General features: G+C 42.0%; 1 protein-coding gene across 1 annotated transcript in view; it reads right to left on the reverse strand.

The window, feature by feature from the left end:
• Nucleotides 1-9,264, reverse strand: part of LOC308663868 (nuclear receptor subfamily 1 group D member 1-like) — a 40,637-nt gene extending 31,373 nt beyond the window's left edge. Inside the window, exon 1 of the mRNA XM_081320641.1 lies at nt 8,420-9,264. Coding sequence (XP_081176767.1) covers nt 8,420-8,435 — 16 coding nt within the window. The 5' untranslated portion in view covers nt 8,436-9,264. The remainder of the gene's footprint in view (nt 1-8,419) is intronic.
• Between the last annotated feature and the right edge of the window lie 14,125 nt (nt 9,265-23,389).

Genomic DNA, 23,389 nt, shown 5'->3' on the forward strand with positions numbered 1-23,389 from the left:
ATGAAATGCTTTTGGAGTAAAAATCTATCTAAAGATAGTTTTCTATTTAAGATACATTAATAATTTAGTTTATTCACCATGAAATGGAGTTTAGTTATGTAGCATGAGGCTGTATATTTACATTTTGCAAGCTGAGCTAACATACACTACATTGATGTATTCACACAATTTCACAGAAACCATGAGATAAATCATAAAGTTTAGGAATATTCCTTTATCCCATTGTTTTGCTGAGACTCCATCTATTATTCCCTACCAACTGCAGTATCAGCTCAGTAAAATTAATTGCTGAGAAAAATTGTCAATGTTCTTGACTGCCCAAACTCTGTAATTTACACAGAAGTCTAATAGTATATGCAAACAGAAGGGGGGGGGGGAAGAGTGAAGCATTTGGTATATGTGGAAGTATGTACTGTGATGTGATTTGTAGAACCACGAACTAAACGCACAGTGCATTTACTTCATTGTACTAGCTGAGACTATAGCTCTGAGAGAACATGTTATTTTGAGCATGCAGAGAGGTCAAGGATCTATGGGGAAAGGACAAAACACTAGTTAATTTTCTCCTTAAGAAGAAAGCTATCTATGAAAACCACTGATTATTAGAAACTGAATGGATTCTGGAAAAACAGCAGGAGATTCCTGGTTTGTATACCCAAAATAAAACAGCCTATGGAAGAAAACGTCAACAACGTCCAATGCAGAAAACAATATTTTGAACACACCTAAGTTCCATATACGGTTTCTACTGAAAACACAGAGAAAACTCTTTGACAAGAATGGGGATATGTTGGCACAATAGGGTATTCTGTGCTGAAGTTTTGGTGCAAAAGATATTGGGACCAGAAAGCTAGAAATATTTCTTTGGCACCTGGAAAATAGTAACACCAGCATATGAATTTGTATAGCATTATAGTTCAAATTTTAAACAAAACTTCCTTGTTAAAAGGAAAAGACTCCTAAGGCTACAGATAGTCTGGCAGCAATGGTGGGTGGAAAGAATGGTTTAATGAAACACAGGTTTCCTTTAGTAGCTGCAATGGTTTCGGGTTAGCAAAAGGCCACATTCCACTAGTAAATTGCTGAAAATTGTGCAGCTACTATATACTCCAGACTGTAGCCTGGAATCAAAAGGATACTTTGAAGCAGAACTCAGATACCACATCTTTCCAAATATTTACAGCCCAAGCTCCATCCATGAGATCTCCTATCAGATCCATGAGATCTCCTATCTAATACCCATGAAAGGATTAACATTGTTTTAAAAATAGATTTACAGAATATACGTTATAGTCCTCGACTTACAACCATTTAGCATTGAAAAAAGTGACTTATGATCATTTTTCATATTCATGACCATTGTAGCATCCCCACGGTCATGTGATCAAAATTCGGATGCTTGGCAATTAGTTCAAATTTATGAAGGTTGCCGTTTCCTAGGGGCCACGTGAACCTCTTTTGTGACCTTTTGACAAGCAAAGTCAATGGGGAAGCCAGATTCACTTAACAACTGTGCTACTAACTGAACAACGGCAGTGATTCACTTAAAATTTGTGGCAAGAGAGGTTGTAAAATGGGGCAAAACTCACTTAACAATTATCTCACTTAGCAACAGAAATTTTGGGCTCAATTGTGGTCATAAGTCGAGGACTACTTGTATAAGCACTGTTCTGTATCTTAAATATCTGTGACTACAACAATGTAGAGCCAGCATGAGGAAAAGAAAAAATGTTTTTATTTCCAGAATTTACAGAATGGTATAAACACAGGATAAGCAAGTGCCAGCCCAGAGGAACAATCTGGTCCTAGATATGGCCATTATTATGAATTCAGCACAAACACACACACCTAGTGTGATTTAAGAGAGAGGCAAAAATCCTAGAATACACAGGTTTATTCATTTCCATTTTCTATTCCCATTGTGTCTCCTTCCAAGGAAAGCAGAATCAAGCTTTGAAACATTCATCTTCAGCAAGAACCAAAGGTGAAAGACTTGATTCTTTGCCTCTGAAATCCAATTTAAATCTGTTTGCAAACCAGTCTATTCGCTAAGCACTGGCATCGCGGTGTTTCTGTTTCTCTTGCTTCTGAGTCAGTTGTACCTCTTAAGCAGGAATTAATTTTGAATGCTTCTTCATAGGACAGGTCATTTTCTAGTAGAACTGACATACAGGATGCTACACTAAGCACAGCATCCTCTGACAACTTGGGCATTTTTGAAAGCTCATAGCTTCTATCTACTCCTGTGGCAGAAAAGGCAGCAGCAACAATTCCTTTTACAATTGTCAAGCGTTTTCCTCCTTCACTAGATGTGTCAGGCAGTTCTCTAGGTTTGCCATATAGGTGCAGAAGGCAGGGGGCAAACTAAACATCATTTTACACAACGTTTCCAAAGACAACCCAGAGCATAGTCTTAAGACTTCCGCAATTCAGATGGCGGGTGCTGAACTAAGCAGGAATCACAGCAGCAAAAGATGACACTTGAAGCCAAACTACCTGAAGGTCCCATCTGAAAGCCGCTTCTAAAGCACTGGAAATAGCCTGCCTTTTCTATGTTTTGTCCTTCCCAAAACTTTTTTTAATTTATTATTTGTAGCCCACCTTTATTATTTTAATATAAACAACTCAAGGCAGAGCGTATATCTAATACTCCTTCCTTCTCCCATTTTCCCCCACAACAACAACAACCGTGATAGGTGAGGTGGGCCGAGAGAGAATGACCTGCCCATGGTCACCCAGCTGGCTTTCATGGCTATGATAAGACTAGAACTCACGATCACCCAGTTTCTAGCCTGATGCCTTAACCATTAGAGCAAACTGGCTTTCTTCTAAAGCTTACACCCATCGCTAGTAAGGGTGAAGCCCAAATTGGGGCAGGGAGAAGGGAAGGCCATATCCATTTCTCCAACAAAGCAGAGGAGAGACCTGCAGAATCCACATTCCACCAGATGCGGAAGCACACGAGTGAGTGAAAATAATCGCTTCCCAAAGCTGTAGACAACCAACATTTTTGTTTCCCAGCCATATCAACAGCTGCTTTGGAGCCAGCAACTATGCTTGATGGCAAAGATGGAGGAAACCCTTGTTAAAGAAGACATACAGCTTTGTCCTTCAGTCACTTTGTGTGATTGTTCCCGTATTACTTGAAGAAGTACGGGTAGTCCTTGACTTACCACAATGAGCCCAAAATTCCCATTGCTATGCAGGACAGTTGTTAAATGAGTCAGGCCCCATTTTATGATCTTTTTCTCTTTTTTGCTGCAGTTGTTAAGCAAATCACTGCAGTTGTTCAGTGAATTTAGCTTCTCCTGTTGCCTTTGCTTCTCGGAAGCCAGCTGGGAAGGTTACAAACAGTGTTCACATGACCCTAGGATAGTGCAACTGTCATAATTACATGTCAGTTGCCAAACGCCCGAATTTGGATCACGTGACCTTGAGGATGCTACGATCATAAGTATGAAAATCAGTCATAAATCACTTTTTTCAGCACTGAAAAACTTAAGTTCAAACGGCCACTAAGTGAATGGTTTTAAGTCGAGGACTGCCTGTAAGATGTACATGCCCATGGTATGCTTCTATTCTGGCAGAAATCAACAGGCAATGCCCATTTTACGAATATGAAAATGCAAGAATTTTCTTTGCTGTTTCCCATCCCTTATGTAGATTTTAGAGAATTTCACTGTCAAAAACATAAATGGAAGCCTTATCCTAATCTTATACCTAACAAGACATAAACTTCCAATGTTATCCCATCCAAAATTTGTACCCAGTTCCCAATTCTGATCATTTCTTGGCCTACAATATAAAACACTATCTTTGACATGCTTGACATGTTTATCCATACATTAACCTCACGTTCTGGGTTACCGTATCATACTGAATTATAAAATATCCACCTAGTGACTGCATTATCTAGAAGGCTAGCAGAGAGTTGAATTCAGTTTGAATTCAGTGTGCTGTGCCAACACAGGCATCATAAATGCCACAAGAACTAGTATGTATAAAAGAATTTCAACTCCTTAGGCTGCCTGAGACGGTTGGGTTCATCCTAGGATCAGCTGCTCCCAGCTGGAATCTCCACTGCAGATTCTTCTCTGGCAACAGAATGGCTTTCCAGATCCTGTGGATCCTCCCTCAGAATTCCATTAGCCACGATGACTAAGGTTTTCAATTCTAACACAAGGTATCTGACTAAGGAATGCTGCCACAGAGGTTGGGATCCCTTATTTTACAGTATACAGTGAATTAGTTACCATATCCTAATTCTGAAGCTTTGCTTATCTGGGCCAAAGCTGTCTACTCTGAGAAACATCCTAATGATAACCTGCAGAAAACTGCACCCCTTCCACAAAGTATGAAAAACATGTGAAGAACAGTTGCAGGAACTGGGTATGGCTGGTCTAGTGAAAAGAAGGACTAGGGGGGGACATGATAGCTGTATTCCAGCATTTGAGGGGCTGCCACAAAGAAGGGAGAGGTCAAGCTATTTTCCAAAGCAGCAGAAGGCAAGACAAGAAACAATGGATGGAAACAGGAGAGAAGCAACCTGGAATTAAGGAGAAACTCCCTAACAGTGAGGACAATTAATCAGTGGAACAGCTTGTCTTCAGAAGTTGTGGGTACTTCATCACTGGAGGTTTTTAAGAAGAGACTGGACAACCACTTATCTGAAATGGTATAGGGTCTCTTGCTTGAGCAGGGGGTTGGACTAGAAGATCTCCAAGGTCCCTTCCAGGTCTATTCTGATTGAAGGTATATGGCTTTGCATTGAATGTGGACATTCAGCAGGACTGCCTGGAATGGAGGCAAAATGGGAGATATGCTAACTGTATCAGGGAACAACTTAATCCTTCCAAGTCCTATCCAATCATGAATATCCCCTACAACTTTCTTTTTTGGCTTAGCAGAAGCCTGTGTCTTACCTAAGCCAGCCAGCAAGGAGAGGAATCTGAGGAGTAAACTATGAACTTCCCCTGAGCTGCAGATGGATGTATCTGCCTTGCATAACCTGTGTCCTTATAAATAGAATCCACCAAAGACTGTTTTGGTAAGTAAGACATTCCTGACCTGTTCTGCCAGCCTTCAAAAGACTGCTCCTAGCCCCTGCAGGCAGATGTAACTATGTTTGGCTCCTCTTTCTCAGTGAGTCACTTTGTGATTAACTGGAGGAATTCCTGGGCACGTGCAGATGCCAGGCCTGCGTTGTTAGAGGATTGCACTCAGGATTAGTTGGTATACAAACATATTTTCAGCCCCCCACCTATGTCCTGAAGAAAGTCTTTCAAATACAAAAGCTGACCCACTTCAAGAAAAGAGAAGTCTGGCACCCATTCAGTTACTAGTTGATGATTGCTGCTCTTGCAAAATTCCTATTTGAGAACAGGGTCATCCCCAAAAGAATCAATATTGAATGACAGCCCTCCAACAAAAAGCACACTAACATCACAAATCTACAAATGTGATTTGTATGAGTTGTCAATACAATGGTACACTCATCGTGAATTGGTTCTGGGAGGTGCCATGAATACCAAAAAGGATGAGTATGAAACAAATTTTTCCCATAAGGAATAATGTAATGAGTCACAAGGCCGCTGACATCGGCAGGTTCTAGCTTGTGTGTTGAATACCAAACAAACAATATGAATCAGGACAAAACTTTCTGTCAAAATGTGTTGAGTACCAAATTCAATGAGTTTCAAAGCAGTAGGTTACCAAGGTACCACTGTAGTTGGCAAAGGACTTGAGTTGCATGTCAATGTGAAACCAGAAATTATGAATGGACCCCCTGGAATGTCAAAGAGGTTAAAAAGGCTACATATCGTTGCAGGGAAGAGCAAGTAATTGGAAAAATTAAAATTTCTGCATCTTAGGAATAAAGGATTATGTCCCATTATTCTGCAGGGTTCATACATCATGTCAAACCGTGGCTTGCTTAACTGTGCTACTTAATCACCAAGTGACTGGGTTCACACACTTAAGTCAAAACCAAACAACCCAAAATATGGCTTAGCGCAATGTACAAACTGGGTCACTAGTGAAATTGCTTGCTCAATACTGTCAGCTCAGCATGCAGTACTGTTGCAGGGAACTCCAAAACTTCTGAGAACAGTTTTCTCCCCAACCCTCCCTGATGTTGGAAGGATTGGCCACTAAAGCTTCCTCCAGTAAAACTAGTACTCTACCAGCAAGCCCTGAACAGCCCCACAAACAACTGTCCTTTGCAGTGGATCAACTCAGATACAAGACAGAACGCTGCAGATATCAAATCTCTGCTCAGAAATAGGCTGAGTCCTCACATCTGTCCCTACCTCCTGTTTGGGGGCAGCAGCTTAGCAATTCCTATTGCCATCATCTCTGTCTCCAAGGGCCCCATGCATTTGAGAGAGAGAAGGTTCTCCCCAACAGTACTTTAACCAATATACACAATCTGGGTTGGGGAGATAGTAGATAGGAGATGGAGCACCAGGAAGTCATTGCATTCTATTGCTTTAAAAAATTCCCCATATGGAACTGAAAAGGCAACTTTAAGATATATGAGCTTCAATTCCCAGAATTCCCCAGCAAAAGCATGTTGGATGGAGAATTCTGGGTCCACATATATTAAAGTTACCAAGGTTGGGAAACACTGATCAGAGGGATCTTTCATCTGGAGAGAGGTAAATGCACCATACTGTGAAAAGACAGCAGAGGTGAGAACTTCTACCCCAGTTCTCCTGCACATTTCAAAACTTTGCAGCACATTTAATAACAATAGCACTTAAGACTTATATACTGCTTCACAGTGTTTTACAGCCCTCTCCAAGCAGTTTACAGCCAGCATATTGCCCACAACAATCTGGGTCCTCATTTTACCGACTTCAGAAGGCTGGAAGGATGAAATTTAAGAAACTCTGCAAGGAAGACATCATTACATGGAAGTTTATTCTTTGCAATAATATGCAAATCTCCAGCAGCAAAAGATAAATGTCACCTGCACAAAACACACACATATACTTATTCTGCGTTTACCATCTTTTGTATCTACAGTGTTCTGCTTCTGAAAAATCAGCACCCAAGTTGCTTTGCAGATCAATGAAGCTATGGCTCCTTAAAATCTTGCTTAAATCACCCTCTTGCTGCAGAAATTTAATCAAAATCTATCTTCAATGCAGTAAGGACCAGAAACCTGCCTTTTTAAAACAGCAGAATACTTAATTCTGCCCAGGCATTACTTTCTCCCTTTTCTTTTCTCCATGCTGGCTGGGGAATTCTGGGAATTGAAGTCTACCCATCTTCAAGTTGTCACGGTTGAGAAACTCTGTTCTGAATGGTTTGGACTAGATTCTCAGTATGTCTGAACTCAGCTTATGGGAGTTACAAGCCACACCTGCTTCAGGGCATCAAATTCAAAAAGTGTGTGTGTTGGGGGGGGGGTGTTAGACTAGCCCAGTAACCTAGTTTATCTGAAAATAGTGACTTTCCTTGCCTCAACACTTCCCCAGTTTTGGTTTTGACTATGGACTGCAAACTCTTCTCCTACATTCCACAACAGTCGTCAAAGCGCACTGACCCCACCTAACCTCTCCCGCATCCATACAAAAGGCGGCTGGCTGTAGGGAGCCCTTTCCCCCCGTTCTTCTAGCCGAGGATAACACAAAAACAAGAAGCCACTTTCCAGAATCATCCATCGCTTGGTTTGTTTACGGAGAAGCACAAATGCAGCGACACTCATGTGACCGCTTCATCGTACACAAATTAAACCGATTTTGAACAGCGATTCTCACCACCACCACCACCACCCCAAGCCCGGGTCCCTCGCCCAGTCCCAGTAATGAAAGATCCGCATTCTCCAATAATTTGCATTGCACCAATAAGTCCCCTCTTTCTTTGTACTGCATAAATCTCCAATTGGCTGTTTGTAACTCCCTTTTTCTCTTCCACAACCATTTCAGTATCAACAGAAACTATTATTCCGACTCCTCTTCCTTCGCGTACTGAGGTGTTTTTTTTAGGGGCGGGGGAGGGGGAATCCACAGCGAAAGCCCTTTTCTGATCCCGTTTCCAAAGACGTTCGCGACCCAAAAAAGGCTAACAAGCTAAACAGAATGCAAAAGAATGCATTTCCTGGTTGTTGTTTTTTTTAAAAAGCAAAATGAATTAAACCCGACTTAGACGCTCCTTCCGGTACTGTAGTGAGCTACGGTATAGTGCGCAAGCTAAGAAGGAGTGGAAAACGTTAAAAAAAAATCGGCCGTGATGGCATAAAAATACAAAACACCGTTCAACAACGCAGCGAGGTTCCTGGCTACTTCATTTCCTCGTTCGACCTCCTTTGGTTCGCGCCCATCAACCCACTTGCAAAGGACTGAAATCCGGAGCGGGGTGGGGGTGGGGGAGGGAGAGAGAGGAGAATAAAAACTGCAGCAGAAAACAGGCTTACCGGAATTATTATCCATGCTGGGTCTCTCTCGCCGTCCTCCCGTTATTAATGCAAACCTGGTTCTCGGGTTGCAGGGGGGGAAAAAAGGGTGGTGGTGGTAAGGAATCACCTCGAGGAAGGCAATGAAGAGTTGCGCGTTGGGTTCGCTTGCTTGCTTTCGTAGCGAGGACTGGGCTCTCCCAAATGAGCAAAAATAACTAGAAAGGGGGCGATGGGTAGCAAGCCGGCTGTGCGCGGTGAGGGAATCCTCTCCACCGACCCACCCCCCCCTCTTCTCCTGCCGGCTTGTGTGTGTGTGTGTGTGAGAGAGAGAGAGAGAGAGAAAGAGCGCGCGCGCGTGCTTGCTGACTCCTGAGCCACCGCGCTCTGCAAAATGGTTTGTGCTTTCAGCAGGCAAGCGTCGTGTTCTCGACTGCGACTTCCACGTGCTTTCTGAAGCAAGGCTCGGCAAAAGGCTCTGAAACCGAGTCGCTCCCCTCCCCAACCCAGTTCCCTTAATTCGAGGCTATGTGGGTGAGCTTTCCTGCTGCGGCTGGGTTTTTTTTCTTTTCTTTTCTTTTCTTTTCTTTTTTTTTTGCTCGTTCAACTCCAGAAAACGCTCTTGTTTTCTAGCCAGGCCAGGCGCGGGGGAGTTAGGATCTGGCGTAGCTCCGCGGCTGGCTCATGTGTAGCCTGCATGTGACAGAAGCAAAGGCTTGCCCCACTGACACACATTCGGGCAGCCCAAGCGATGACATCAGCTCCGCGGCTGCACATGGGCAGGAGGCGGGGCGGGAGGAGGGAACGCAGTGGAGCTGTGGCTGCGCGCCTTGTGGTCCCCCTGCTTGGGATGGGGAAGAAATTCACATACACGCACCTGCCTGGCACCGTCCCAGGTGGGACGTAGTCGAACGGTAGGGTCAGGCTTTTGTTAGGGTAGAAAACGGACCAGGTATTTCGCTGCGAAGCAGGAGCTCCAGCGAGGATAAGAAAAACAAAATATGCTCGAGGCGCACCGGTTTTACGACTTCTGCTAAGCGTGTGTAGGGGCGCTGCAAAAAGGCAAAGCTGTGCCTCTTTTATTACCTCTTACGTAGAGGTTTCTGGTTTGCCCCCTTCCTCAGCTTCTTCGGGTGGGAGGAGGCATAGCTTTCTACAGCACTTTGTTGTAAACCACTTTATGATAGTTGGGAGGCCTACAAGTTTAATAAATTATTACATTATTATGGTTGGTCACACTCAGCCAGATGTTTAGACTCGATTTGACATTTTTATCATCCAATAGAATCCTTCCCAAGGACTTGGGACAGGCAGATGTTTTATTTGGAAGAAAGCTACACATGTTGACTTTGTTATGGTACAGCTGTTAGGTGTGCCTTTGTGCATATGTTAGGAAAAGAGAGATAACACTCTTCTATAATCTGCAAGTTTTGCCCTATGGACATGATTTAGCAGAATTATGGAAAAAGAGTTGTACTGTCTGCTAAACATGTTATTTTTCAGAGAAGGGTTTAATTAGGCTATAGATGTATAAGCTTACCTGAATGTATGCTTCACTTCACCTAATTAGACTCACTTTTGAGAAGACACACGAAGAATTTAATGGGAATTCCAGGATTAAGAGAATTCCTTAATTCTCTTAATTTCTCTAGGACTAAGGATGGATACCAACAGCTAAACCACCACAGGAACATCTATTAAAGGTGAACTGATGCACAAGAGAAATTAAAGTCACTCCTACACTTGCTCACTGCAGCCTGAAATGCTCTTGAAAGATATATACGTATGCCCTAGTTTTGCTAACTTGAGGATGGGAAATGGGAAACTGTCACCCTAATTTCTAAATCCTAGTCCACAATCCCTGTAACCACTGATAAAAATCTGCCTAATCTTTCCTTTCAGGTTTGGGAAAAGAAAAGAGATTCCAAAAAAGGTTTGTTTTTGCCTCTGATCCCACTGTTCCTTTGCTTCTCTTCTACCTATCATTCGGCTATAATACATTACACCTGAGGGAAGGGGCCTTCAGCAAAAAACTGTGTTTCCTGTTATAATGAAAGGAAGACTGAAGACTGGCCATTTTAAGAGCCCATGGAGCCTATTCCAAAGGAACCAGAGCATCTTTAAATGTTTTAATGCTCGGAATGGCAAGCATTTCTCCACATAATCACTAGGAACAGAATGTAATGTTTCCTGTTAGTGAAATAAACTTGCTTTACATAAAAATAGCCAGAGAGAGACAGACTGACTGTATGCATATGTCTATGTGTATATGTAGTCCTCAACTTATGACAATTGGGACCAGAATTTCTGTTGCTAAGGTGGTTGTTAAGTGACTTGCACTCAATTTGTTGCCATGGTTATTAAGTAAATCCCTGCAGTTGTTAAGTGAATCATGTCATTAAGCAAATCTGGCTTTCCCCATTGATTCTGCTTGTTGGAAGTTGGCTGGGAAGGTTGTAAATGGCAATCACATGACCCTGGGATGCTGCAACCATCATAAATGCGTACCAGTTGCCTATTACCCAACTGGCAATCACATGACCACGAGGATGCTGCAACGTTCATAAGTTCAAGGACTAGTTTTAGTCACTTTTTCCTGTGCAATTGAAACTTCAAATGGTTGCTAAGCAAATGCTTATAAGTCAAGGACCACGTATATATAAAAATAGGCTAAATGTGTTCCTCATGAGCAGACAGACTACAGGAAGTAGGCTAGCTCCATTTTTTAGTCCACAGTACTCCCCAAGATCATGCTACTGAAATTCAGTGGCCGAACACTGATTTTCAGCAGTGCAATTTTTCTTTTAATTACGGTAAATCAGGCCTTAAATAGGTATATAAGCCTCTGTGTAGTTTAACATACTTATTTGATCTTATTTCCACCCCAAAAGCTGAAAACGTCAATCCGTTCACTCTAATGACATTGTCACATCTTCCTTCAATCCTTGAGACTGTTCTCCTAGTTTTTGTTTTTTTTAAAAATCATGGTCTGTGCCACAAAAAGATTATACATTCTCTGTAGACCTATGTGCTGTTTTGCCAGTAAGCATTGCCATATTTATTGGAAACCCCCAAATCTATACAGTAGAACAGAAATTGAGCAGCATAGGCAAACCTTCTCATCAGGTAGAAGGATATTTGTTTGTCTCCCTATCTATTTATTTATGAATACAATTTATATGGCAGGAATGATGAACAAAAGACTAAAACCAAGAAAAACCAAACATCATGATTAATAAAAAAAATAAGTTCAAAACTACCAATACATAGGGTGCCTTGAAGAGCATTCAGAAGCTGTAATTAATCCAGAATATAGCAGTGGGGGCAATTGGAGCATTTCATGATATGCTCATAAAAATGTGACATGAGCCTTGTGGCGCAGTGGTTAGAATGCAGTATTGCAGGCTAATTTTGCTGACTGCCGACTGCCAGCAGTTCGGCAGTTCAATCCTCACTGGGTCAAGGTTGACTCAGCCCTCCATCCTTCCAAGGTCAGTAAAATGAGGACCCAGATTGTTGGGGGACAATATGCTGGCTTTGTAAACTGCTTAGAGAGGACTAAAGCGCTGTGAAGCAGTATATAAGTCTAAGTGTTATTGCTATTCCATAAGCCACTTGACTTCTAGTGATCTTCTGAGTGCAATTCAAGATGCTGGTTATCATCTACAAAACAGGACATGCCTGAGATTTGAAAAAAGAAAATAATTCCATTCCTTAAGCAATAAAAAGACATCAGCCAAACAATGCAGCCACCAGTTTATTTAGCATTCCAGTCCAAGTGCCTGAAAGAACAACCAAATCTTTAACACTGTACAAAAGGACAACAGGACAGGGCTATCCAAAATTCAAGGGGGTGTTGACTCCTGCATGCTGCTTAATTGAAGGAATGCCAAGCGTGCCCACCTGATTGGCTCGGGTGGGGAAAGCTGAAACAGAGACTAGCAGTTTCACAAATAACCTGATCCTGTGCCTTGGATTTTGTATAACCAACATCTTGTATTGAATTCAGAAGATTGCTAGAAGCCAGCTTGGCTTATGGAGTAATGGTGTTATACGAGTATCATGAAATGGCCAAAACTGCCTACACTGCTGCATGCTGGATTAATTGCAGCTTCTGAATGCTCTTCAACAACACCCTATATTAGCGATGGCGAACCTTGTAGAGACCGAGTGTGCAAAAACCAGCCTCGCCGCTCCCGCTCCGCTCCCCTCCCCATACACTCCACCCCTGCTCCGCCCCCACCCCACCTGCCCACAGGGCCACCCACCCCTCCACGGCCTGCTGCAGATTGCCCAGGCGGCCCAGCAGTGCCATGGCAGCCACGCCCTCTGCCTGCACCCCGCAGTATCAGATGTGTGTGACAGGCTATGAGGGCGGAGTCTTATCCCCACTTCCCGACTGCCATGTCCTTGGCTGTGCTGCTCCGCGTGGGCTGCGGTCGGGGGCGACTGTCCTCCAGGGGGCTGCTTGTGAGGAGGGGGGGCTGGGGCAATGGCGCACGTGCCCACAGAAAAGGCTCTGAGTGCCGCCTCTGGCACGTGTGCCATAGGTTCAGCACCACTGCCCTATATACAGTATATTATAGTAATTCAAACAGGAGGTGAGAAGTGTAAATTACAGTGAACTAGACTAGAGCATAGGACGCTGAGCTTGTCGATCAGAAGGTTGGCAGTTTGGCGGGTTAAATCCCGAGTGCCACGTAACAGAGTGAGCGCCTGTTACTCATCCCAGCTTCTGCCAACCTAGCAGTTCGAAAGCACGTAAAAATGCAAGTAGAAAAATAGGGACCACTGGTGGGAAGGTAACAGCGTTCCATGCGCCTTTGGCGTCTAGTCATGCCGGCCACATGACCACGGAGACGTCCTTGGACAAGCGCTGGTACTTCGGCTTTGAAATGGAGTTGAGCACTGGCCCCTAGAGTCGGAAATGACTAGCATGCATGTGCGGGGGAACCTTTACCTTTACCTTTAGACTAGAGCATCCTGATCGAGAAATGGACACAACTGATGCACGACATGCATCTGGGCAAGGCTCTCCTAGCCATAGCTGCCACCTGCTGTAAAATGTAAATCCAAGGCACAGCAATTCTATCAGGTCCTTCAACTACTAACCACTGCATCTTATTAAAAGATAAGGCCACTAATTCCACTGCAACACAGAACATCTACAATAAAATCATTACTAAAAACACAAAACCATAGGCATCAGGAGAAAGATTATTCATTCTGTATACAATGCAACCCCAGTAGCCACCACCCAGTTTAACCCAAGGACTGTGGGAAGAGCCAGATATAAAGGCTCTCTTAATCATGATCAGAATGGGGTCAGAGCAATCTCATCAGGGAAATTGTTCCAGAGAGCAAGCATGTCACAGATAAGGCATGCTTCTTAGATCTCATTAGGGGATACAGGTTAATGGATGGGACTTGGAACATGCTCACTCTGCCATATCAGGCAGGATGAGCAGAAACTATGGAAGGTGCTTTCTTAGATGTTAGCAGCCTGATACCATTATGGGCTATTTAGTTTATAATTGGTACCTTGAATTACTCAAATAAGGAATACTGTAATTGGTAATCAGTACAGCTCATGTAGCAAATCTGTTACATGGTCATCAGCGGTCCCCAACCTTTATGGTTTGGCAGCCCTGCAGGGTGAGGGAGAGGGGAACCAGCACACTGCTTGTGCAAGTCAAGCTGCGCGTGCATGCACATGCGCACCAGCCTGTCACTTTTTTAAATTATAATTATAATTATTATAATTATTATAATTATAATAATTATAATAAGTTGGAAGGGACCTTGGAGGTCATCTAGTCCAACCCCCTGCTAAGGCAGGAAACCCATTTCAGACAAATGGCTGTCCAGTCTCTTCTTAAAAACTTCCAGTGTTGGAGCATTCACCACTTCTGGAGGTAGGTTGTTCCACTGGTTAGTTGTTCTAACTGTCAGGAAGTTTCTCCTTAGTTCTAGGTTGCTTCTCTCCTTGACTAGTTTCCATCCGTTGCTTCTTGTCCTGCTTTCAGGTACTTTGGAGAATAGCTTGGCTCCCTCTTCTTTGTGGCAGCCCCTGAGATATTGGAACACTGCTATCATGCCACCCCTCACCCTTCTCTTCATTAAACTACACATACCCAATTCCAGCAACTTACGCAAGTCAGGCTGCACGAAACGTGCACATGCACCAGCCAGCCGGTCAATCAGTCCAGTTCCGAACGGGCCACAGCCTGGATCCCAGGGGTTGGGGACCGCTACCTATAATTGTCTGTGTGAGTGCATCTGGATCAACTGTATCTTCCAAGTGGTTTTTCAAGGGTAGCCCTGTGTAGAGTATATTTATTTTATTTATATATCATACTTAAGAAACATCCATCTCTCTCTCAGAAGGTTTCTGGGCAGGGTAGAATATTTCAGTAGTCCAGGAATAAGGTTTGTCAAAACATGAGTAATTATCTGAAGGGTTCCTTGGTTCAAAAGAGAGCACAATTGGCACACAACATGGATTTGTGCAAAGGCCCTTTTAGCTTCAACTGCTACCTGCTCCTGTAGCAAAAACAGTAAATCTAAAAAGACCTTCACAGTGTGTACTCGTCCTGAAGAGGAAAGTGCAAACCCATTCTTGACTAATATGGAAAATCACCAGTCCCACGGATTGTAAAAACCCACAACCACTCAGCTTTTGTTAAGGTTGAACCTGAGTCTGTTTTTCCCCATCCAGGCTTCCATAGCCTCTGGATACTTAAGACATGACATCATCACCTAATCAGCCTGGAGTTGAGATGTACAATTTGGTATCATCATCATCCTAACTGACCGCAAATTGATGGATGACCTCATCCAGTGGCTTCATATAGAAGCTAAACAGAATATAGAGCCTTGAAACATTCCACAAATTAGGGGCTTCAGATAATGCTTGAGCAATGGGAAAACGTGTAGACTAAAGGTTTAAATTTTACATTAAATTATAATTTAAAAGAAAAAAATTCTAAGATGATATACCATTGGTTTTTAACACCAGACAAATTGTCAAGAATGTATAAAGGTACCTCAAATGAATATTGGAAATGTAAATGTAAAGAAGAAACTTTTTATCATTTATGGTGGACATATGACAAAGCAAAGAAATATTACAGTAGGATTCACATCTTAATACATTAGATTCTTAAAGTGAATATAAAGATAACTTTTCATTTAGGCTTAGTGGATAAAGAACTTGAAAAAAAATTGAACTTTGATGTTATATATGCTGTTAGCAGTAAGAATGTTCTATGCACAGAAATGGAAGGATACTATGATTCCCACAATGGACGAATGGCTTGAAGAAGATGGTGCAGTTAGCAGAGATGGATAAATTGACTGCTTTGATTAAAGAAAAAAAATACAATTAATTTTGTTTTTGCTTGGAAAGCGCTTTTAGACTTTGTGTTTGAGGTAGGAAAAAAAGAAACTTTGATTTTGGGTTTTGCTTATTAGTTAGGTTTGTTGTGATAGAAATGGCTAATATGCATTATTATATAAAAGTAAAAAGTTGATGTTTTATGTTATTTCCTTATTCTACTATGCGAAAGAGAGTTGGAAGTCAATGCCTTTTCTTTTCTCTTTTACCCTACACTTTTTTCTTTCCCTTTCCATTCACTATTTTCACACTATCTTTATTTTTCTTTGTATTTATGTATTTTATAGTTTGATAAACTAATAAAGATATTTAACCATAAAAGTTATGGGTCCCAGACTTGATTGCTTCTTCTCTGTCAATACCAACTGAACCTAATGACAGAGAAAGGAGGAGAACCATTGCTACACCATGATGTCCATACTCCTAATTCCCTCAAATAGGCTAAGACTGTGGTGGTGAACCTATGGCACACGTGCCACAGGTGGCACGCAGAGCCCTCTCTGTGGGCACGTGCGCCATTGCCCCAGTCCTAGGCCAGCTGGGTTTTATAAAACCTTTTTGCTTTAGGCCTCTGCCACCATGTGCAAAAAAAAAAGTTCAATCAATCAATCAACTTTTAACTTCTTGCGGGGGGGAAAAAAGATCTCGCAAAGTTGGAATTGATTGAACTTTTTAGTCCCACCCAGTCTGCTGTTACCACCCAGCCATGCCCACCCATTGGGCCACGCCCACCCAATGGGCCACACCCACCCAGCACCTGACGATATATAAGTGGGTTTTGGGTTGCAGTTTGGGCACTCAGTCTCTAAAAGTTTCGCCATCACTGGGCTAGGACGTGTCACACTGGATGGTGTTGAAGACCACTGAAAGATCAAGTAGAATCAGAATATTGCACTACTTCTTCTTGGCTCTGCCAAACATCATTAATAAGCTCAACCGATGTTCTCCCAATACCATATCTTGACTTAAAATCTGACTGAAAGGAGTCTAACTAATCAGTATCCTCCAAAAGTTGTTTCTGCAGTCCAGCCACCTTCTCAACCACCTTCCGTAAAATAGGAAGGCTGAAGACTTGAATATTGTCCAATACAGTTGAGTCCAGCTAAGGCTCCTGGAAGAGGGATGTGGCACTACCTCCTTCAAGACAACGGGAAACACCCTTTCCCTCAACAAAGCAGTTATTCCCCTATTACATGTCACCTCCCAGGCAGCCTTCACCAACAAGGAACAACATGGATCTAATAAACAGGTGACTGAGTTAACAGACCTGAGGATCCTGTCCACCTTCTCAGGAGTTACTGCCACAATTGTCTCCAGGCTATTCCTTCTGAATTCTCCAGGGGATTCCCTTTATGTTCAAGAGACAAGCATTGAATATCGCTCATTTCTTCCTGAGGTCTCTGAAACAAAATCATTTTGGGGTGTTTTCAGACAAGGTTAACAGGGAATTTTTGTGAATGTTGCCAGGAATTCCAATCTTATTAAACAAAGACCATTATAGAGAGGAAGAAAAATAGCTGCATGATATATTTTGACAGGGACGGTACTAGAAGACCTCTTTGTTCTCTCCAAGCCACTATTAATATTCGTGCACACCTAGAGGACCAGTTAGCTTTTCTAGGGGTGAAACGGTGTGAGCCAGAAGTAATATATATATATATATCTAGGGCACAGAGAGAGACCCTGCTGAATATGAAACTAGGACAACAGCTATTAATAGGACTCCTTTTATACTTTGAAAAACTGGGACAGTGCAGTGCACTCTTGACACATTGCCAGAACAAAAGATTACAGAGTAGGGCAATGTGCATATCCACATTTAGTGACTTGGAAGGTGACTCCTTGTCCTCTGCTAGGGGGACAGACCTAGTTGACCTTAACTGATCTTGAAGAGCAAAGACCTGGTTAGAACTTGGATGGGAAATTACCAGAGAAACCTAGGACCAAAGATTAGGTTAGAATTTTTTTAAAAAAATCATGAAAGAAAGCAGTGGCAATCTACTGTCTTGATACTATTGCAGGGGGAAACAATATGGACGGGTCCATGAAGTTACCATGATTCAACCCTGAATTAAGAGAAGGTTTACTGATTCTTCTATGCTGTTTGTTTTGCCCTGGAGTTCCTTGGATCAAAATCTGCACCGTAGAAGCACCAATAACTTGCGTAGCTGAACATCCTGCTGGAAATGTCTGTGCTTTCCCCCAAAAGACACTATATATGCAGTCTGTCATAACAGCCACAGGAATAGCAACATAAGGCAAGATGTTTTAGCAAAAGTTTTTTTTTTCTAGTCTGAGTACACTTCAGATCCCTGGAAGCTTTTCTACACAAGTTCCACTGAAATGAGTAAAAGATATACAGCAAAGAAATCCTGTTAATTTCAAACATTGGGGGGGGGGGGTCACAAGCAGTGGTAAAGGCTGCTAGTTTCATGGCTCTTAAAGGAGATTTGGCAAAGTAATGAAGGATAGATCTTTCTTTGCCAACTTGTCATGCAAGCCATATGCCAAGCTTCCAAAGAAATGTACATCCCTACAGGAAACAGGCATCACCTTCCTTCCCTGACGCAGGTTTCCTCCTGTGGCATCTGTCTGCTCTCAGAGAAAACAAGTTGCTGAACAACTTGGACCTTTTCATCTGATTTCGCAGGGCTTCTCTTATGTCCTAGAGCAGTGATGGCAAACCTTTTAGAGACCGAGTGCCCAAACTGCAACCCAAAACCCACGTATGTATCATCGGGTGCCAGGTGGGCGTGGCCCATTGGGTGGGCGTGGCTGCGGGGGTAATGGCAGACTGGGTGGGACTAAAAAGTTCAATCAATCAATTCCAACTTTGCGAGATCTTTTTTTTTCCTGCGAGAGGTTGAAATTGATTGATTCTTTTTTCTTTTTTTTTGCACACGGCGGAGGCGTAAAGCGAAAAGGTTTTATAAAACCCAGATGAAGGTCTAGGACTGGGGCGATGGTGTGCGTGCCCACAAAGAGGGCTCTGCATGCCACCTGTGGCACAGGTGCCATAGGCTCGCCACCACGGTCCTAGAGACCTAGCTTTTTACTGGATCTGATAGGAGCATGGAATTGCTTCTAACACAGTAATAGAATTACTCATCCCTAGAGAAGACTATTACTTGTGCCTCTGCATAAGTCTCTCCTCTGGGCATACCTTTTTCCCATCGACAGGTATCAAAGAGAAAATGGGCTTTACCGCACAAACCTGTTCAAGTCTTCTACCACTGACAGCGACTAACTCTCTAGGAGCTCAAGATATTCAGTTCCACAACAGTGACTCAGAAACATGATGTCTAATTGATTGCAAGTGTTAGGCTTATGGTGTTAGCCTACAATGTTGGGTTGAAAATATATTAACCATAATGCTATGTCTTTAAGTTGTTAATTGGCCAATGGGTGTGTAAGTGTTCTCATGGCCATAAGAGGAAGCTAGGAACGTAGATTCTCTCTCTCTCTGAATTCACTGATCTCTACTATTACTGTTTTTGCTCTGCTGTTGGTTTACTACTGTTGTAAACCTGAACTGTGTATTGACCTCTGGACCGGTAAGAAGACTTTGTATTTTGGATTGCTACTTGGACTGTTTATTTTTGACTGTGCATTTTTGTTTTTACACCACCTCAAAGTAAAATACTTTTTGCTTTTAGAACTCAGTGTATTTCTGTGTGTGACTTTTACTGCTCTCAGTGCCCTTCCTTGTCTGTGCAACTCTTTGGTAGCACAAGGAGACCTCTGCACAATAAATTCCTTAACACTGGTTATGGGCCCAGGCCTGTACTGAGAGTAAGTACACACAGTTTTCCTAGCTGAGTTTGTGTTAGCTTTTTGGTGTAAAATGGCACAAGAACAGTTGTCAGGCATCTCCTGGATAACCCGGTTGGATGGGACAAACTATGTTTCCTGGTCCACGAAATGCTGCTTGCACTTGCGCAAGGAAGGACTATGGGCTGTTGTAAATAACCCACCAGATACTACTGCTTGGGATCCAGATGACGAAGAGGATGCAAAGAAGTTAGACAACTTTAAACGAAGCAACGAGAAAGCTCTTTGCATTATTGGACTAACACTGAATGACCAGCAGCTTGTCCATATTCGTGGTGAGGAGTCTGCTGCTAGGTGTTGGGATGTTTTGCGAAGGCTTTATGTTCGAGACAGTGTGGGTGCACATATACACCTTACACGTAAGCTGTTTAGGGCTCGTCTGCAGAAGAATGGAGATATGCTGACCCATTTAAATTACATGAAAGCAATTTTTCAAGAGCTTCATGAAAAGGAGCTGATTTTTTCAGAGTTGCATCAGGTCTACATTATTCTGTCATCTTTGGATGAGAGTTATGATGGATATGTTTCTTCTTTGGAAGTCCTGACCAGAGAGGAACTGACATTGACTAACATTACTGGGAGACTGCTGGAAGAGTCCAGAAGGAGGCGTGACAGAGACCAGCTGAGAGAGACACAGCCACGAGAGAAGCAGCAATTCACCACTGCTTACAACGTCAAGAAATGTTATTCTTGTGGGGCTAGAGGGCATATAGCCAAATTCTGTAGAAAGGGTAGAAAACAGAATGTAAATAGCAGTGGGAAGGCTAAGAAGGGCATTGGTTTGGCTGTTTCTGATGAACCAACATCCAGAAATAATGAATTGTGGGTTGTTGATAGTGGGGCTTCACAATGCATTACTAAAGTGAAAGAGAGGTTTGTTAATATGAAAAACAGCAACCAATATGTTTCACTAGCCAACGGTTGGAAGATGAAGGCCTCTGGTGAAGGTAATTCCTATTGTCCATGCATTGATGAACAGTTACCTATGTTATATATACCTAAGCTAAGATTCAACCTGTTATCTGTAAGGGAATTGGTTAAGGTTGGGTTTGTGGTAACATTCAGAGGGGAGCAATGCACTATTGAGAGGAATGGAACCTGTGTAACTGCTAATTTGAAAAATGGTTTATTCGTTCTCACAAGTAACCAGGTTAGTACAGTTAAAGCTAACTCGATATGTGAGAACAAGAAGCCACATGATGAGTGTATACATTTATTGCATAGGCGGTTAGGGCATGTAAACTTTAACTCACTACGTAAAACAGTGGAATTAGTAGAGGGAGTTAAACTGAAGCCATGTAGTAAGTATTTGAATTGCAATGCCTGTAATCAGGAAAAGAGTAAGGCAACTCCTGCACACAGGATAAACAGCTTCAAAACAACTGTTCCTTTGGAAGTTGTGTTTGCTGAGTTAATTGGACCCATGAAACCAAGTTTAGGAGGGTCATGCTATATGTTAAGTATATTGGACCACTACTCTAGATATGGTTTTTGTTATCTGCTTAAGTCAAAGGCAGACACTTTCGAACAATTTGCAAACTGGCTGAAGTTCGTGGAGAGAAAAACAAAGAGAAAGGTTCAGTGCATAATTACTGATAATGGTACTGAATTTACAAATAAGTGTTTTGTTGATATGCTACAATCAGCTGGCATTGAGCATAAACGTTCAGCCCCATATAGGCCTCAACATAATGCTTTTGTTGAGAGACGTGGGCAAACGTTACAAGCCATGATTAGAACCATGTTAAGAGATTCAGGCTTAACAGATAGACTGTGGGGGGAAGCAGCAAAATGTGCAAACCATGTTCTGAATATAGTTGTTAATACTTCTACTGGTAAAATACCATATACAATATGGCATGGTAGAAGACCAAACCTTGATTACCTGCACACATTTGGCACCCCAGCTTGGGTCCACATTCCTGCACAACTCAGGAGTAAAGGCCAACATAGGGCTAGGCAATTATACTTTGTAGGTTATGAAGCTAACCATAGATCCTATCGTTTCTGGGAACGAGGCACAACTAATGTATATAACAGTGCGAATGCAAAATTCCTTGAGCACGTTGGTTGGGATAGGTTAGAGCAAGAAACTGTTAATACTGATCCTCTAGTGTTTGAGGACTCCTCTGATAACGTAACTAGTAATGATAATACATCTCCTGTAAATATAAAAGATGAAGAGGAGATAGGGGAGATAAAAGAGAAATCAGAGGAAGGAAAGGAGTTAGAAATTCAAAGCCCTGTAATTCCTTGGCGTTCAATGCGTATCAGACATCCACCTGATCGCTATGAAGCTAGTATAGTATGTCAAGTTAGTGTAGAGCCATCTAACTATGATGAGATCAGGATGTATCCTGAAAAGGAACAAGCATCATGGAAAGCTGCAATGAACAGGGAGTTGAAGTCTTTGCAGAATCTTAAGGTTTATCAGAAAGCAAAACTGCCACCTGGTGAGCAAGCTATAGGTTGTAAATGGATATATAAAATAAAGAAGGGTGTAGATGGAACTATAACCCATAAGGCACGTTTGGTTGCACAAGGTTTTGCCCAAACTACTGAGGATTATGACGAAGTGTTTGCACCCAGTCTAAGGGCAACTACTTTAAGAGCAGCTTTAGTATGGGCGGCTAAAAACCAATATATGGTTAATCATGTAGATGTTGAAACTGCATATTTACATGCTCCATTGCAACATACTATTTATTTAAGAATACCACCAGGATTGACCAGTGATAGAGACCATGATTGTTGGGAATTAAAGAAAAGCCTCTATGGATTGAAACAATCAGGCTATGAGTGTAATACATGTTTAGTTAATGAGTTAAGTGCAATAGGTTTTGTAGCCAGTAATGCTGATCCTTGTTTGTTTAGAAGGGAACACAACGGAGCATTATCTTTTATTTTATTATTCACAGATGATATTGCAATAATAACAAAAACTGAGTTAGAAGCACAAACTATCATTTCAAGATTGCAAAATAAATTCACAATTAGAAATCTTGGAGAAATTAGCCACTATTTGGGGTTAGATATTGTGAAAACGAATAGGGGTTTTAAGGTGTCGCAAGCCAGTAAAATATCTCAGTTATTAAAGAGATACAATATGGAAATGTGTAAACCAGCAAAAACTCCGATGGCTATGGATTTTAAGGACACTAATGTTGAGAGTCCTGTATTTGATAAGACTATGTACCAATCTTTGATAGGAAGTCTTATGTATCTGAGTAATTGGACTAGACCTGATATTTCTTACTGTGTAAATCAATTAGCTAGGTACAACAATAATCCAACTGTTAGACACTGGCAATCAGCTAAACGGGTATTAAGGTATTTGAAGCAAACTATTCACTACTCGTTATATCTAGAGCCAAATCGTGAGTTAATCCTTACTGCATATGCAGATGCGAGTTTTGCCTCTGATACAAACACTCGTAAATCTACTTCAGGGTTGGCTGTAATGTTGGGTGATTCTTTAATTGGATGGAAGTCTATTAGACAAAAACACATAAGCTTATCTACAATGGAGGCTGAATTTTCATGTCTATCAGTGTTATGTACAGAACTGCTAGTGTACAAACAATTATTGTTAGATATGGGTTTAAATGTAAATGATCCATTCATTGTGTATGAGGACAATCAAGCTGCGATAAAGATGGCTAGTAATGCTGCAGTAAGAACAAGATCTAAACATACTGATCTTCGTTATTTGAATGTCAGACAATGTATCAAAGATAAATTAATACAGCTAGAGTATTGTTCAT

This window comes from Vipera berus (assembly GCF_964194415.1).
Source record: "Vipera berus genome assembly, chromosome: 2".
Taxonomy (NCBI): Eukaryota; Metazoa; Chordata; class Lepidosauria; order Squamata; family Viperidae; genus Vipera; species Vipera berus.